This window comes from Jaculus jaculus, chromosome 7 (assembly GCF_020740685.1).
Source record: "Jaculus jaculus isolate mJacJac1 chromosome 7, mJacJac1.mat.Y.cur, whole genome shotgun sequence".
Classification (NCBI taxonomy): domain Eukaryota; kingdom Metazoa; phylum Chordata; class Mammalia; order Rodentia; family Dipodidae; genus Jaculus; species Jaculus jaculus.
This window is the reverse complement of record NC_059108.1, coordinates 38,786,818-38,801,688: the sequence shown is the minus strand read 5'-3', so window position 1 is coordinate 38,801,688 and position 14,871 is coordinate 38,786,818. Positions and strand designations below refer to the sequence as shown.

General features: G+C 45.3%; 1 protein-coding gene and 1 non-coding gene across 2 annotated transcripts in view; one reads left to right on the top strand and one right to left on the bottom strand.

Annotated features, from left to right (window-relative positions):
- Window positions 1-13,375, bottom strand: part of Snx3 (sorting nexin 3) — a 44,295-nt gene extending 30,920 nt beyond the window's left edge. The window contains exon 1 of the mRNA XM_004660613.3: window positions 13,138-13,375. Within this exon, the coding sequence (XP_004660670.1) occupies window positions 13,138-13,299 (162 nt within the window). The 5' untranslated portion in view covers window positions 13,300-13,375. The remainder of the gene's footprint in view (window positions 1-13,137) is intronic.
- An 866-nt stretch (window positions 13,376-14,241) lies between these two features.
- On the top strand, window positions 14,242-14,346 carry LOC123462533. The gene has a single exon (XR_006638345.1). It is a non-coding gene; the product is annotated as a U6 spliceosomal RNA (small nuclear RNA).
- The last annotated feature ends 525 nt before the right edge of the window (window positions 14,347-14,871 follow it).

Below are 14,871 nucleotides of genomic sequence, written 5' to 3'. Positions count from 1 at the left end.
CTAGAGTTCATTGTCAGTGGCTGGAGGCCCTAGTAGGTCCATTCTCTCTATATATATACCTGCCTGTTTGCTCCCTTCTCAAATAAATAAATAAATAAAAATTTCTTTAAAAAGTGATGTGTGATAGCACATACCTTTAATCCCAGCACTTGGGAGGCAGATGTAGGAGGATTGCCAGGAGTTCGAGGACATCCTGAGACTATAGAGTGAATTCCAGGTTAGCCTGGACTTGAGCAAGACCCTACCTCAAAAAAACAAAACAAGCTGGGTGTGGAGGCTCAAGACTTTAATCCTAGCACTTGGGAGGCAAAGGTAGGAGGATCCATGAGTTCAAGGCCACCCTGAGACTACATAGTGAGTTCCAGGTCAGCCTAGGCTAGAGTGAGACCCTACCTCAAAAATACCACCAAAAAAGAAAAAAAAAAAAAAAACCCACGTACACTGGAACTGGAGAAAGGGCTCAGCAATTAAAGGAAGGTACTTGCTTACAAAACCTGAAAGCCTGGGTTAGATTCCCCAGTACCAACATAAAAGCCAGAGGCACAGAGTGGCACATGCATCTGGAGTTCAACAGCAAAAGGCCCTGATAGGCTTTCTTGCTTGCTCACTCTCTCCCTGCTTGCAAATAAATATATGAATAAATCATGACAAAATATACACTGGCCAGGTATAGTAGGGCACTCCTCTAATTCTGGCACTTGGGACAGAGGTAGATAAATCACCATGAGTTCCAGTTCAGACTGGGATACAGTGAGACCATACCTCAAAATAATAATAATAAGAATAAGAAGAAGAAGAAGAAGAAGAAGAAGAAGAATGCACTCACATTTCCATCTGCACATCAGGACTTCCTGTCCACTCTGCTGGTTACACCAGGGATGGGTTTACATGCACAGCAATGTACTGCTAGTTCTATTAAGTGATACATCCTTTACATTTCAGCTTTAACTTGCATAGGAAGTACACCTTTTACTAGTATCACTAGGCAATCATTAACGTTTCTTTCTTCAGGTCACGTCTTCAATGAACAGAATTTGAACAGCTCTTTTCAGCTGCTTCTACAGAGTATACCTTAGCTACTGATGGTAACTTCTAGGAGTGCCAACACTGGAATAGCCTGCAGAAGGGTTCAAACATGTGAAAGCATTCCCCAAACTACAATGTAGACATCAAGAGTTTAGTGCAGTATACTTGTGCTCGAATTCTAAGCTAGAGCTTAATTTGAAAGACAACTAGTTGGTTTCAGAATTTATTATACATGTAGTACAGAACAGAGCCCCCACAAAGCCAACATAAAAGAATACGGGGCTGGAGAGATGGCTTAGTGGTTAAGACACTTGCCTGCAAAGCCTAATGACCAAAGTTCAATTTCTCAGTGCCCACATTAAAGCCAGTTGCACTAAGTGGTGCATACATCTGAAGTCCCTTAGCAGTGGCTAGAGGCCCTAGCACATTCAGGCTCTGTCTCTTTATCTCACACTGCATGCAGACAAATAAATAAAAATACTTTAAAAAAAAAAAAAAAAAGGCTGGAGAGATGGCTTAGTGGTTAAGCGCATGCCTGTCAAGCCAAAGGACCCCAGTTGGAGGCTCGATTACCCAGGACCCACGTTAGCCAGATGCACAAGGGGGCGCACGCGTCTGGAGTTCGTTTTCAGTGGCTGGAAGACCTGGCGCACCCATTCTCTCCCTCTCCCTCTCCCTGCCTCTTTCTCTCTGTCTGTTGCTCTCAAATAAATAAACAAAAAAAAAATTAAAAATAAAATAAAAAGACTAGGGCTACTGCTGGGTATGTTGGTACACTCCTTTAATTCCAGGACTTGGGAGGCAGAGACAGGAGGCCAGCATGAGCCTACATAGTGTGAGGTGAGTGTGATAACCACAAAACTACAGAAACTGTTGTCTGAACCTATATAGTTAATTCCAGGTCAGCACGGGCTAGGGGGAGACCGTACCTCAAAAAAGCAAAAAAGACTCCTTACAACATGCTCCCTTCAGACATAAAATGGACTGGATATCCATGACCTCACAGTGCCTGACACTACCTACACAAGACCATCATAAGAGGAGGAAAAGATCATGACATCAAAATAAAAGAGACTGAGATGGGGAGGGGATATGATAGAAAATGGAATTTCAAAGGGGAAAGTGGGGGGAGGGAGGGAGGATATTACCATGGGATATTTTTTATAAACATGGAAAATGTTAATAAAAGTTGAGAAAAAAATAAAAATTAAAATTAAAAAAAACCCTTTCAAGTCCGCCCCCCACCCAAGATCCATGTTTATTTATGTGGGCTCCTGGGCTCCACGTGGCATACGTGGACTTCTGGGTTCCACATGGCATATCTCCCTTCTCCTCTCCTCACTTTATCTTTCCTTCCTTACTCCCCTCCCCCCAAGTTTCCCTCTTCCCTACATCTTTGTAAGATCTGAATAAAATGTGGTATTTTTAAAAAAAAGCAAAAAAGAAAAGTGTACTCAACATCATCTCATGGCCAACTGAGAGAGCAGCATAGACATTCTGCAAATTTCCTCTGGCATCAAAATGACCTGAAACTCTAAATATTTTTAGGGGTGGAAATAGGGTCTCTCTCTAGCCCAGGCTGACCTTGAACTCAGTCTATAGTTCCAGACTGGCTTCAAATTCATGACAATCATCCCACCTAAGACCCCTGAGGGTTGGGATTAAAGGTGTGCACCACCACACCTGGCTTCCAAAATATTTTGACCGGGCATGGTGGCATGCTTGTAATCCTCAACGCTTGGGAGGTATTGGCAGGACTATCAGCAAGCAGCTCGAGGCCAATCTCGAGTAACATTGAGTTACAAACTCCAGATGGTAGCCTCCCTCAACAACCTGGTAGCCTCCCTCAAAAATATACAATTAAGGGCTGGAGAAATGTCTTAGCAGCTAAGGCACTTGCCTGCAACACCTAAGGACCACCTAGTACCCACGTAAGCCAGATGCACATGGTAGCTCATACATCTACAGTTTGTCTGAAGTGGCTAGAAGTCTGGCATGCCCATTCTATTTCTCTCTGCCTCTTTCTTTCTCTCTTTTTCAAATAAATAGAGCCAAGCGTGGTAGCACACGCCTTTAATCCCAGCATTTGGGTGGCAGAGGTAGGAGGATCACCATGAGTTCGAGGCTACCCTGAGACTACATAGTGAATTCCAGGTGAGCACGAGCTAGAGTGAGACCCTACCTCAAAAAAGCCTCCGCAAAAAAAGAAAAAAAAAAAAAAACTAAGCTAGGCATGGTGGTGCACACCTTAGTCCTAACATTTGCCTTTAGTCTCAGCACTTGGGAAGGGAGAGGCAGGAGTTTGCTGCGAGTTCAAAGCCAGCCTGAGACTACACAGTGAATTCCAGGTCAGACTAGGCTAGAGTGCAGCCATACCTGGAGAAATAGCTTAGCAGTTAAGGTGCTTGCTTGTGAAGTTTAAAGACCCATGTTCAATCTTCTCTCCAGATCCCACGTAAGCCAGATGCACAAAGGTGAGGCAAGCACAAAGTCACACATGCCCATTAGGTGGTGCAAGCATATGGAGTTCAAATGCAGTGGCTGGGGCCCTCCTGTGCCAATCCTCTCTCCCTCCCCCCACCCTCTCTCCCATTAGAGGACTGCAGTGAGTTCAAGGCCAGCTTAAGCTACATTGAGGCACTATCTCAAATAAATAAATAAATATGGCTGCAGAGATAGCTTAACAGTTAAGGCATTTGCCTGCAAAGCCTAAGTACCCAGGTTCGATTCCCCATAACCCACATGCATGTGGTGGTGCATGCATCTGGAGTTTGTATGCAGTGGCTGGAGCCCCTAGTGTGCCCATTCTCCAAATAAATAAATATTTTTTAAAAACAAAAACAAAATAGGACTGGGCACAGGGACTGACCAGGCTAGAGGGCACTGTTTCTCTTGACTTTCCCAGGTTGGAAGGCCAGCATGCTGGCGGGCAAGGAGCGGCAGCTGAGGCGACCTGTCTTTGAGTCCAGTTTAAAGCCATCCTGTGGTATGGCATGAAGTGTAGTCAGGGATTAGAGCTCACCATGGTAGCCATCAAGTAGGCAGCAGGTTCAGCCAGCAAGACCAAGACAGGTGCAATAGGGACCCTGACTGCTTGCAGTGCCTTGCTCTGGACCTGAACTTGGAAGTGAGTTATATCATGAAATGATAGGATGGCCTAGCACCTCCTTGTCCCCACATTCCAAAGGGCAGATACCTGGCCACCCTGCTGTGGTTTCCATCCCCAGTTCCAGAATCTTTCTCATGGTGAGCCTCCTATCTTGGCCTCCTGAGTGCTGGGACTGAAGGCAGGTGCCAGCATACCTGGCTACATGTTTTTATTTTTTGAGGTAGGGTCTTACTATGTAATCTATGCAGGCATTGAACTCATGATCCTGCTGCCTTAGTTTCCCCAGTGTTGGGACTGCAGGTATGTGCTACCATACCTGGTTCTTTTTTTTCTCTCAGTCCTTTAGCAAATCTTTGATATTTGTTTGTCAAATGAGTTGTTTACTTTCAAATATAAATGCGATTCTGTTGGGATAAAGAAAAAATATATACTAATATACGTATAGGTATATATGTATAAAAATACTAGTAACTATTATTTTTTTCCATTAAAGATTTATTTATTCAACTATCTGCAGACATCCTACAGTGGAAACTCTGCTTGTATGTGCTATGGATCACACACATAATACCATACTGCTTCAGAGGACTTAAAATGCCACTGAAAGTTCATAGACTGTACACCCAATGGAGAACCAGGGAAGACAATTCAATGTTTCATCCCAGATCCAGAGGTGCATCAAATTAAACAACAGATGCACTTGGCAAATGGTTGTTACAAGACGGTATCCAGTAACTATTATTTTTGACCCTTTAGTAAAACGTCTATCCTAAGAATAAGGCCATAAATTAGCATTCATTTCTCAGTTGCAAACATGGACACTAATGATGTGAAGTTTATTATTAGAGAGCTGACCAAAGAAAAATAACCTATATAAGGTTAGAATAGTAACTGCTATCAAGTTGTCACTTTAATGAGCATCTTGTCAAAACTTTTTACCAGCCAACATTATTAATCTTTATGGTTACACTTATTCAAATATATAGCTTTATATTTTATTTGGTTATTTATATTTATTTTTTATTTGAGTCCTATGAAGAAGGTACTAACATCAAATAAATTTTTTTAATGTATTTTAATTTAAGCTGGGCATGGTGGCGCACGCCTTTAATCCCAGCACTAGGGAGGTAGAAGTAGGAGGATCACCATGAGTTTGAGGCCACTCTGAGACTACTTAGTGCATTTCAGGTCAGCCTGGGCTAAGCGAGACCCTACCTTGAAAAACCAAACAGAGAATTTTTTATTTATTCATTTTCCTATTTGACAGAGAGGAAAGAGGCAGATAGAGACAATGAGCACACCAGAGCTTCTAACACTGCAAACAGACTCCATATACACATTGTATATCCAGTTTTACATGAGTACTGGGGAATTGAACCTGAGTCCCTTGTCTTTGCCAGCAAGTGCCTTAACCACTAAGCCATTTCCCCAGCCCTGCTTTTTATTATTTATCTGCAGAGAGAGAATGAGTGCTTCAGTTCCATTAGCCACTGCAAATGCACTCTAGATGCATGTACTACTTTGTGCATCTGGCTTTACATGGATACTGGGGAACTGAACCCAACTGTCAGGCTTTGCAAGAAAGAGCCTTTAACCACTGAACCATCTCCAGCCTTCAGATATATATTTCAGAGAGGAAGTGGAACACTGATTTTCTTTTTGTACCTTACCCTATGGAAAATGATACTTATTCTTTGAACCCAAGAAGATCTCAAAACTCAAAAAAGATCCTTATCACCACTCTTGTTTGAATAGTTGTCTCCAAGAATGACAACAGATCTTAAATAATGTAAAACCCTCAAAACTTATAGGACAAACTTCAAAAACAGCAAATGAATTTCCCTTTCAGCCTTCTCTTTTAAGATGGCAAAATAATTCTAGACCCAAGTCTTTCTTAAACCTTTTATTTATTTTTGTTTGTTTTTCCGAGGTAGGGTCTCACTCTAGCTCAGGCTGACCTGGAATTCACTATGTAGTCTCAGGGTGGCCTTGAACTCACAGCAATACTCCTACCTCTGCCTCCTGAGTGCTAGGATTAAAGGTGTGCGCCACCACGCCCAGCTTTCCTAAACCTTTAATCACGTATGGTGCTCTGTGCTGTACCTACCCATTAGAACAATTTTCAAAAAACATTAACACTGAGCCAATTATTTTCAAAAGCAGCCCAGAGATACTAATCAAGTGATCCTAATAGTCTTAAACACTATTCTCAAACCAAAAAAGATAAATGGAGATCGGGAGGCTTGTATTCTAAAGTACCACCATCCAGAGAAAATTACCCTGTAAATTGGAGTAATTTCAATCAGATCCTGTAAAATTGAACATTTTTCTCAAGATTTAGAGTAACTATAAGACAGTTTAAGGGCCCAAATTCTGAAACATAAAATGGTTTTCTACAGGGCAAGTTCAATAGCAAAAGGCAGGCAGTAGAATAGGGAGAACAGCAACAGTTGAGAACAGTAGCAATAAACAGAATTACAAAGCTGGGCGTGGTGGTGCACGCCTTTAATCCCAGCACTTGGGTGGCAGAGGTAGAAGGATCCCCATGAGTCCAGGGCTAGAGTGAGACCTACTCGAACATAGTGAATTCCAGGTCCACCTGGGCTAGAGTGAGACCCTACTCGAAAAAAACAAAATAATTAAGTCAGTAAGTATAAGTAAATAAAATTACAAGCTGGAGCCAGGTGTGGCACACGCCTTTAATCCCAGACTTGGGAGGCAGAGGTAGGAGGACTGCCATGAGTTCAAGGCCACCCTTAGACCTGGGACTAATTCCAGGTCAGCCTGGCCTAGAGTGTAAAGACCCTACCTTGAAAATGGGTACACCAGGACCTCTTGCCCACTGCAAAAGAGCTCCAGATGAGCCAGGTATGCTGGTGACACCTTTAGTCCCGGCACTTGGGAGGCAGAGGTAGGAGAATCACTGAGTTCAAGGCCAGCCTGAGACTACAGAGTGAATTCCAGGTCAGCCCAGGCTAGAGACCGACCCTACCTCAAAAAACCAAAACAGGGCTGGGCATGGTGGTGCTCAACTTTAATCCCAGCACTCTAGAGGTTCACTGTGAGTTTGAGGACAGCCTGGGCTACAGAGAGACCCTACCTCAAAACAAAGAAACAAACAAAAATAGGGCTGGAGAGATGGCTTAGCCATTAAGGTGCTTGCCTATGAAGCCTAAGGACCCAGGTTCCATTCCCCAGTACCCACATAAGCTATATGCACATATGTACACGAAATTCATTTGCAGTGGCAGGAGGCCCTGGAGCACCCTTTCTTCTCTCTCTCTCTATGTGTGTGTGTGTGTGTGTGTGTGTGTGTGTGTGTGTGTACACATACATACACACACACACACACACCTATGTCTTCCTCTCCCTCTCAGATAATTTTTTTTTTTTTCAAGGTAGGGTCTCACTCTAGCCCAGGCTGGCCTGGAATTCACTCTGTATTCTCAGGGTGGCCTCAAACTCACAGCGATCCTCCTACCTCTGCCTCCCAAGTGCTGGAATTAAAGGCATGCACCACCACACCTGGCTTTCAGATAAATATTTTAAAAGATAAAACTACTAACAAAAATAATAAATTTCAAAAGTACTAATAAATTACAAAATGATTAACCTATTCATCTCATAGCCAAACTACCTTAACATAAGATCAAAGTAACTCTCCAAAAATCATAGGCTGCTTAAATGGTCTTTCTACAGGGCATCGTGAGTTGTAAATTAATACACTGCCCACTAAGAGATACTCCAAGACACTCCAGCAGCATTTCATAAGCTTGAAAACTAAATTATGTTTTATTATTGGGCTCTTACATTTATGACCATAACAGTCATTAACACATAACCAACTGGTTTATATAAAAATAAAAACCAGGATAGGTATATAATTTATTAATTCCTTAACTCACTAATCACTCTTAAAATAATTATTTTTCTATACCTGTAAATGACCATGCCATAAACAATTTATATCCACTATCATAGCAACAATTTGGTAATAAGGTATCATGTATTTTTAGAAAGAGAATTATCATGCTAGAATCTACTTAACAATGTATTCAGCAAGATGAGCACAAAGTTGTTAAGTGGAGGAAGTGTAGGCGGAGATTCCAGCTCAACTGTATGACAGGAAGTACTAGCTATGGAAATTTAGAAACAGGAATTCCAAGTTTTGTGTTGGTGCAAGGAAAAAAATTGGGGAAACATGCTAGTGAGTAAGGACAAGACAGGAAGTTGTTTTTAGTATCAGCCACGCGTTAAAGACAACTAAAAATCATTCCAAAAGTTAAAACCAAACAACAGAACCCCTTTTTATGTCTTTTTATTTTATTTTTTATTTTTTCAATGTAGGGTCTCGCTCTAGCCCAGGCTGACCTGAATTCACTATGTAGTCTCAGGGTGGCCTTGAACTCATGGTGATCCTCCTACTTCTGCCTCCTAAGTGCTGGGATTAAAGGTGTGCGCCATCACGCCCGGCTTCCTTTTCTTTTTTACTAGGCTTATATAACAGTGTACTTCCTAGGTCTACTGGAGCAGACACTCTGCAGTTTGCCTGTAACAAGACAGTTATAGCTCATGTTTCATACAGTCAAGGGAAGCAGTAGACTGTAAGATAAAACTATGAAGTTTCAGATCTTAAAGTTTGATGATTAGCTTTGTTGTTGTGGTTGATTAGCATTTTTCCAACACACTGACATTAGAAACAGTCCATTGAAAGTGTATAAATTAGCCTTGCATAGTGGCACATGCCTTTAATCCCAGCACTCACTGGGGAGGCAAGCTGCAGGATCCCTGTGAGTCTGAGTCCAGCCTGTCACAACAGAGTGAGTTCCAGGTCAACCTGGGATACAGTGAGACCTAACCTCAAAAAAAAAAAACTAACAAGGGGGCTGGAGAGATGACTTTAGCAGTTAAGGCATTTGCCTATGAGGCCTAAGGACCCAGGTTCAATTCCCCAGTACCCACATAAGCCAGCTGCACATGAGGGCACATGCATCTGGAATTTGTTTGCAGTGGCTGAAGGCCCTGGCAGTCCAGTCTCTCTCTAATAAATAAATAAGAGACATTAAAAAAAAAAAAAAACAAAACTAAGGACAGGCATGGTGGCACACACCTTTAATCCCAGCACTCGGGAGGCAAAGGTAGGAGGATCACAGTGAGTTCGAGGCCACCCTGAGACTACATAGTGAATTCCAGGTCAGCCTGAGCCACAGTGAGATGCTACCTCAAAAAACCAAAATAAAAAAAAACAAAGGTGATGGCAAACCAGGCATGGTGGCACTTGTCTTTAAGCCCAGCACTCAGTAGGCAGAGGTAGATGGATCACAGTGAGTTTGAGGCCACGCTAAGATCACATAGTGAATTATAGGTCAGCCTGGACCAGAGAGACACTACCTCTAAAAAAACGCGCGCGCACGCACGCACACACACACACACACACACGTATATATGCAAGCTGTTTAGCAATTAAGGCGTTTGCCTACAAAGCCTAATAACCGGAGTTCAATTACCCACTACCAACATAAAACCAGATGCATAAAGTGACTAGACTAAAGACATTATATGTATTGTTTGTTTTTCAAGGTAGGGTGTCACTCCAGCCCAAGCTGCCCTGGAATTCACTATGTAGTTTCAGGGTGGCCTTGAACTCACAGTGATCCTCCTACCTCTGCCTCCTGAGTGGTGGGATTAAAGGCGTGTACCATAGCGCCTGGGTCTACAGAAACTATATTGAAACCGCCCCCCCCCCAAAAAGATGACAAATTTTGTTCATCACACTCACAAAAGAAATTACTCCTCACGCTACTCTCACTTCTTTTTATTGTTGTTTTGTTTTTCGAGGCAGGGTTTCACTCTAGTCCAGTCTGACCTGGAATTCACTACGTAGTCTCAGGGTGGCCTCGAACTCATGGAGATCCTCCTACCTCTGCCTCCAAGTACTGGAATTAAAGGCATGGGCCACTACGCCCAGCTCTACTCTCACTTTTGGTTAGAGAAGCTTCTCTTTTCAGATGGCTGTGATCTCTGGGATGACTCAGAAGGCACCACAGTGCTGAGAAGAAGTGACAGAGGAGTGCTCAGCACTGAAACATCTCTTTCACACCTTCCAAGGCTCAGGGCCCATTGTGGAAGAAGTGGCGGAAAGAATGTAAGAGCCAAAGGAAAGGTAAAACTCCTTACAACAAACACACTCTTCCAGACACAAAATGGCCTGGATTATCTATGATCTCACAGTGCCTGGCACTACCAATATAAGACTACCATAACAGGAGGAAAAGATGACATCAAAGTAAAAGACAGACTGAGAGGGGGAGGGGATATGATAGAGAATGTAGCTATGAAGGAGAAAGTGAGGGGGCAGGAATTATCATGGCTTATTGACTATAATTATGGAAGTTATCAATAATAATAGTAAAAGAGGGGGCTGGAGAGATAGCTTAGCGGTTAAGGAACTGGCCTGTGAAGCCTAAGGACCCATGTTCTACTCTCCAGATCCCATTTTAGCCAGATGCACAAAGGTGAGGCAAGTGCAAGGTCGGACATGCCCACCAGGTGGAGTAAGCATTTGGAGTTTAATTGGCCCACCAATTCCCTCTCTCCTCCCTCAGACTCTCTCTCTTACTCTCTCTAAAAAAAAAACTTTAAAAGGGGGCTGGAGAGATGGCTTAGCAGTTAAGGCACTTCCCTGCAAAGCCCAAGGATCCCAGTTCCACTCTCCAAGATCCACATAAGCCAAATGCACAAGGGGGCGCTCGCATCTGGAGTTTGTTTGCAGTGGCTGGAGGCCCTGGCATGACCATTCTCTCTCTCTCTCAGCACTCAGGGAGGCAGAGGTAGGAAGATCACCAAGAGTTCGAGGCCACCCTGAGACTACACAGTGAATTCCAGGTCAGCCTGGGCTAGAGTGAGACCCTACCTCAAAAAAACCAAAAATAAATAAATAAAACATATTTCATAAACTTTATTTTTAAAAAGAGGGTTGTGCCGGGCGTGGTGGCGCACGCCTTTAATCCCAGCACTCAGGAGGCAGAGGTAGGATGATCGCCGCGAGTTTGAGGCCACCCTGAGACTCCATAGTGAATTCAAGGTCAGCCTGGGCTAGAGTGAAACCTTACCTCGAAAAACCAATAAAAATAAAAATAAAATAGAGGGTTGAGGGATGGTTTAGCAGTTAAGGAGCTTGCCTGCAAAGCCAAAGAACCCAGGTTCGATTCCCCTAGGACCTATGTATGTGCCTGGAGTTAGTTTGGAATGGCTAAAGGCCGTGGCATGCCCATTCTCTCTCTCTCTGCTTCTTTCCCTCTCAAATAAATAAATAATTTTTTTAAAAAAGCAGGGTGTGGTGGCACACACCTTTAATCCCAACACTCAGAAGGCAGAGGTAGGAGGATCATCATGAGTTCAAGGCTACCCTGAGAATACAGAGTAAATTCCAGATCAGCGTGGGCTAGAGTGAGACCCTACCATGAAAAACCAATAAGTAAATAAACAAAATAAAAATTACTCCTTAAATGCTAGTAGTAACTTGTTGTGCAAACTTTGATTTCTCTAAAGCTAAAACTTTTTTATTAATTTGAGAGGGAGGGGGAAATTTTGCCACTGCAAATGAACTCCATATGCATGTGCCACTTTGTGCATCTGGCTTTACATGGGTACTGGGGAATCCAACACAGGCCTGAAGGGTTTGCAAGAAAGTGTATTTAACCTCTGAGCCATCTTTCCAGCCCTACCATACTTAATTTTTAAACATCTTTCAAAAATGGGGCAAGATCCTTAATCCTAAACTACAAGGTGAAAGTGAAGCATTATTTTCAATTAATAGCTTTCAAATCTCCTGAATTTACTTACTGCCAAAAAACACTAGTTTTGAAATTACAAGGGTATGTTTCTACTTCAGTTGATTCCTCCATTCAAAGAAGCGAAAATCTCGAAATAAAAAGAGCAAGATTGGGGCCGGACCTGGTAGTGCACACCTTTAATCCCAGCACTCAGGAGGCAAAGGCAGGAGGATTGCCATGAGTTAGAGGCCATCCTGAGACTATATAGTGAATTCCAGGTCAGCCTGGACTAGAGTGAAACCCCACTTGGGGGGGTGGTGGTGGAGGGAAACACGGACGGGTCCAAGATCGGGCTGGAGAGATGTTTTAGCAGTTATGTCGCCTGCCTTGTAAAGCCCAAGGCTCCAGGTTCGATCCTCCAATACCCACATAAGGCCAGATGCGCAAGGTAGCGCATGCATCTTGGCGTTCCTTTGCCATGGCTGGAAGCCCTGGCACGCCCATTCTCTCTCTCTCACTCACTCAAATAAATAAGTGAATAGGTGTTTCTAAAGCAGTTGTACTTTTACACAATGAGGCAGGTGACATTCTCCACACTTAGGCCTTCATCAGCAGGACCACGGCCAAGAGCGCTCAGGTCAACCACTTCCAATCCCTGTCCATGCCTGGCTCAACCCTACCAAGAATGTGTCACCCTCTTGTCAAGTCCCACCAAGTTCTTGCTGAGAACAGCCTAGCTTAGCGGGCAGCTTAAGAAGGGCCTGCAGCGGCCCAGCTTGGGTTTGGCCACGTCTTGGGAAGTCTCCAGGAAAAAGAAAACTGGGAAGGCTTCAACTTTGACGCAAACCCTTTTCTCAGACACACCTAACTCCCTTCCCCGGAGGACTGTTTCTCGAAAGATCTAGCACTTTCCAACTTAAATGTCATTCTCCAGATCAAAGATCCTCGAGAGGTAAACGGCGCTCAACCTACGCCCTCTTCTTCTTCTTCTTCGAGTACCTTCTTCTTTCTCCAAGTGCCAGCGCGGGGCTGTCCCCATTCAAATGGTGTTATGAAGAGGGAACCTTGGCTCGGGGACCCCCTCCCCCGCAACTGGGCTGCGCAGTCTGCGTGCGGAGGGTGGTGGGGGCCTGGGCGGCTGCGGCCACCCAGGGGAGAAGATGGGGGTACGCCGAGGCCGCCGCGACCCGGCGACGGCGACCCAGCGGAGGGGAAGGGACGTCTCACCTTGACCCTGATCTCGTAGGTGGTGAAGCGGCCGCGGCCGACCCCCACGGTCTGCGGGTTGCTCACGTCGATCTCCAGGAAGTTGCTGGGCGGCCCGTAGGCGTCGTTCAGGTTCTGCGGCTTGGTGATGAGCCGCCGGGTGTCCGCTACGGTCTCCGCCATTTCTCTGTGGCCGCGGCCGCCGCGGACTCGCTCGCGCTCTCTCGCTCGCTCGCTCGCTCCTCCGCCCCCTCCGCGTTCCGCCGCCGCCGCCGCCGCCGCGGGGACCCGGGGCTCGCGCGCCGCGCTGCCAGGCGAACGAGCACGTAGACGGGCGTACCCGCGGGGCCCGCCAAGCTCCTCCCCAGCGGCTGCGGCTTCCGCCTGTGAACCCCCGGGGCGGAGAAGACCCGGCTGACCCGCAGGGACGCCGCGTCCGCCGGGCCCAACCGACCTACTCCTGCTGCTGCTGCTGCCGCGGCGGGGGAGGGGGGGCGGACGGGGAGGCTCCTGACGAGCCTGTTGTCATGGGACTTGCGGTCACGCTCACGTTCCGGCCCGAACTACAACGCCCACAATGCATCGGGGCGAGCGCGCCCCCGCCGAGCGACGGCGGAGGCCCTGTATAGGGCGGGACGCTCTGGGATGGGCGCTTGCTTCCGGTTTCTGTGAGTGCCTCTAGGCCTGCGGGAGCGTACCGGAAACACTCTTGGCTTGAGGGCAGAAGTCCTACGCCATAGGGAGTGAGCAGTGTGTCTCTGTAAATGATGATGGCATAACCGCCTCTTAAGTCAACCTGCCCACTGCCTCATGGGGGGAGAGGGTACCCTGGAAAGATGCCACTCTGAGATGGACGCGAGTAAATGTCTCAAATGGGATCTTCGAGTCGGGGCGCGTGCCCTTGTGGAAGCAGGTGGATCAGGAGTTAAGTTTTCTAAGGCTGTGTAATGGGTTCGAGGCCAGCCTAGGCTACATGATTCTTTTCCTCAAAAAAAAAAAAAAAAAAAGCCTGAAGTGGTGACACACACCTTTAATACCAGCACTCAGGAGTCAGCAATAGAGGATCAGTGAGTTTGAGGCCACCCTGCGACTACACAGTGAATTCCAGGTCAGCCTGGGCCAAAGTGAGACCCTATCTTGAAAAAACAAAAAAGTGGAACAATACAGAAAAGATTAGCATGGCCCCTGCCCAAGGCCCACACGCAAATTAGTGAAACGTTCCATATTCAAAAAAAAAAAAAATCATCTGGAGAAATGCCTTAGTGGTTAAGGCACTTACCCGCAAAGCGTAAGGACCCAGGTTCAATTCCCCAGTACCCACATAAAGTCAGATGCACAAGGTGACACATGTGTCTAGGGGTCGTTTGCAGTGGCTATAGGCTCTGCCTTGCCTGATCTCTGTCTCTTTCTCCCAAATAAAAAATAAAATGTTAAAAACAAAAACAAGGGGGTTGAGGATGTAGCTTATTTGGTACAGTGCTTGCCTAGGTTGGATCCCCAGCCCCTCATAAAATCAGGTATGATGGTGCACATTTGTCATGCCAGCACTACAGATATGGAAGCAAGAGGATCAAAAGTTCAAGGTCAAGCCGGGCGTGGTGGTGCACACCTTTAATCCTAGCACTCCAGAGGCAGAGGTAGGAGGATCACCTTGAGTTTAAGGCTACCCTGAGACTACATAGTGAATTCCAGGTCAGCCTGGGCTAGAGTGAGACCCTACCTCGAAAAACCAAAAATAATAATAATAATAAATTT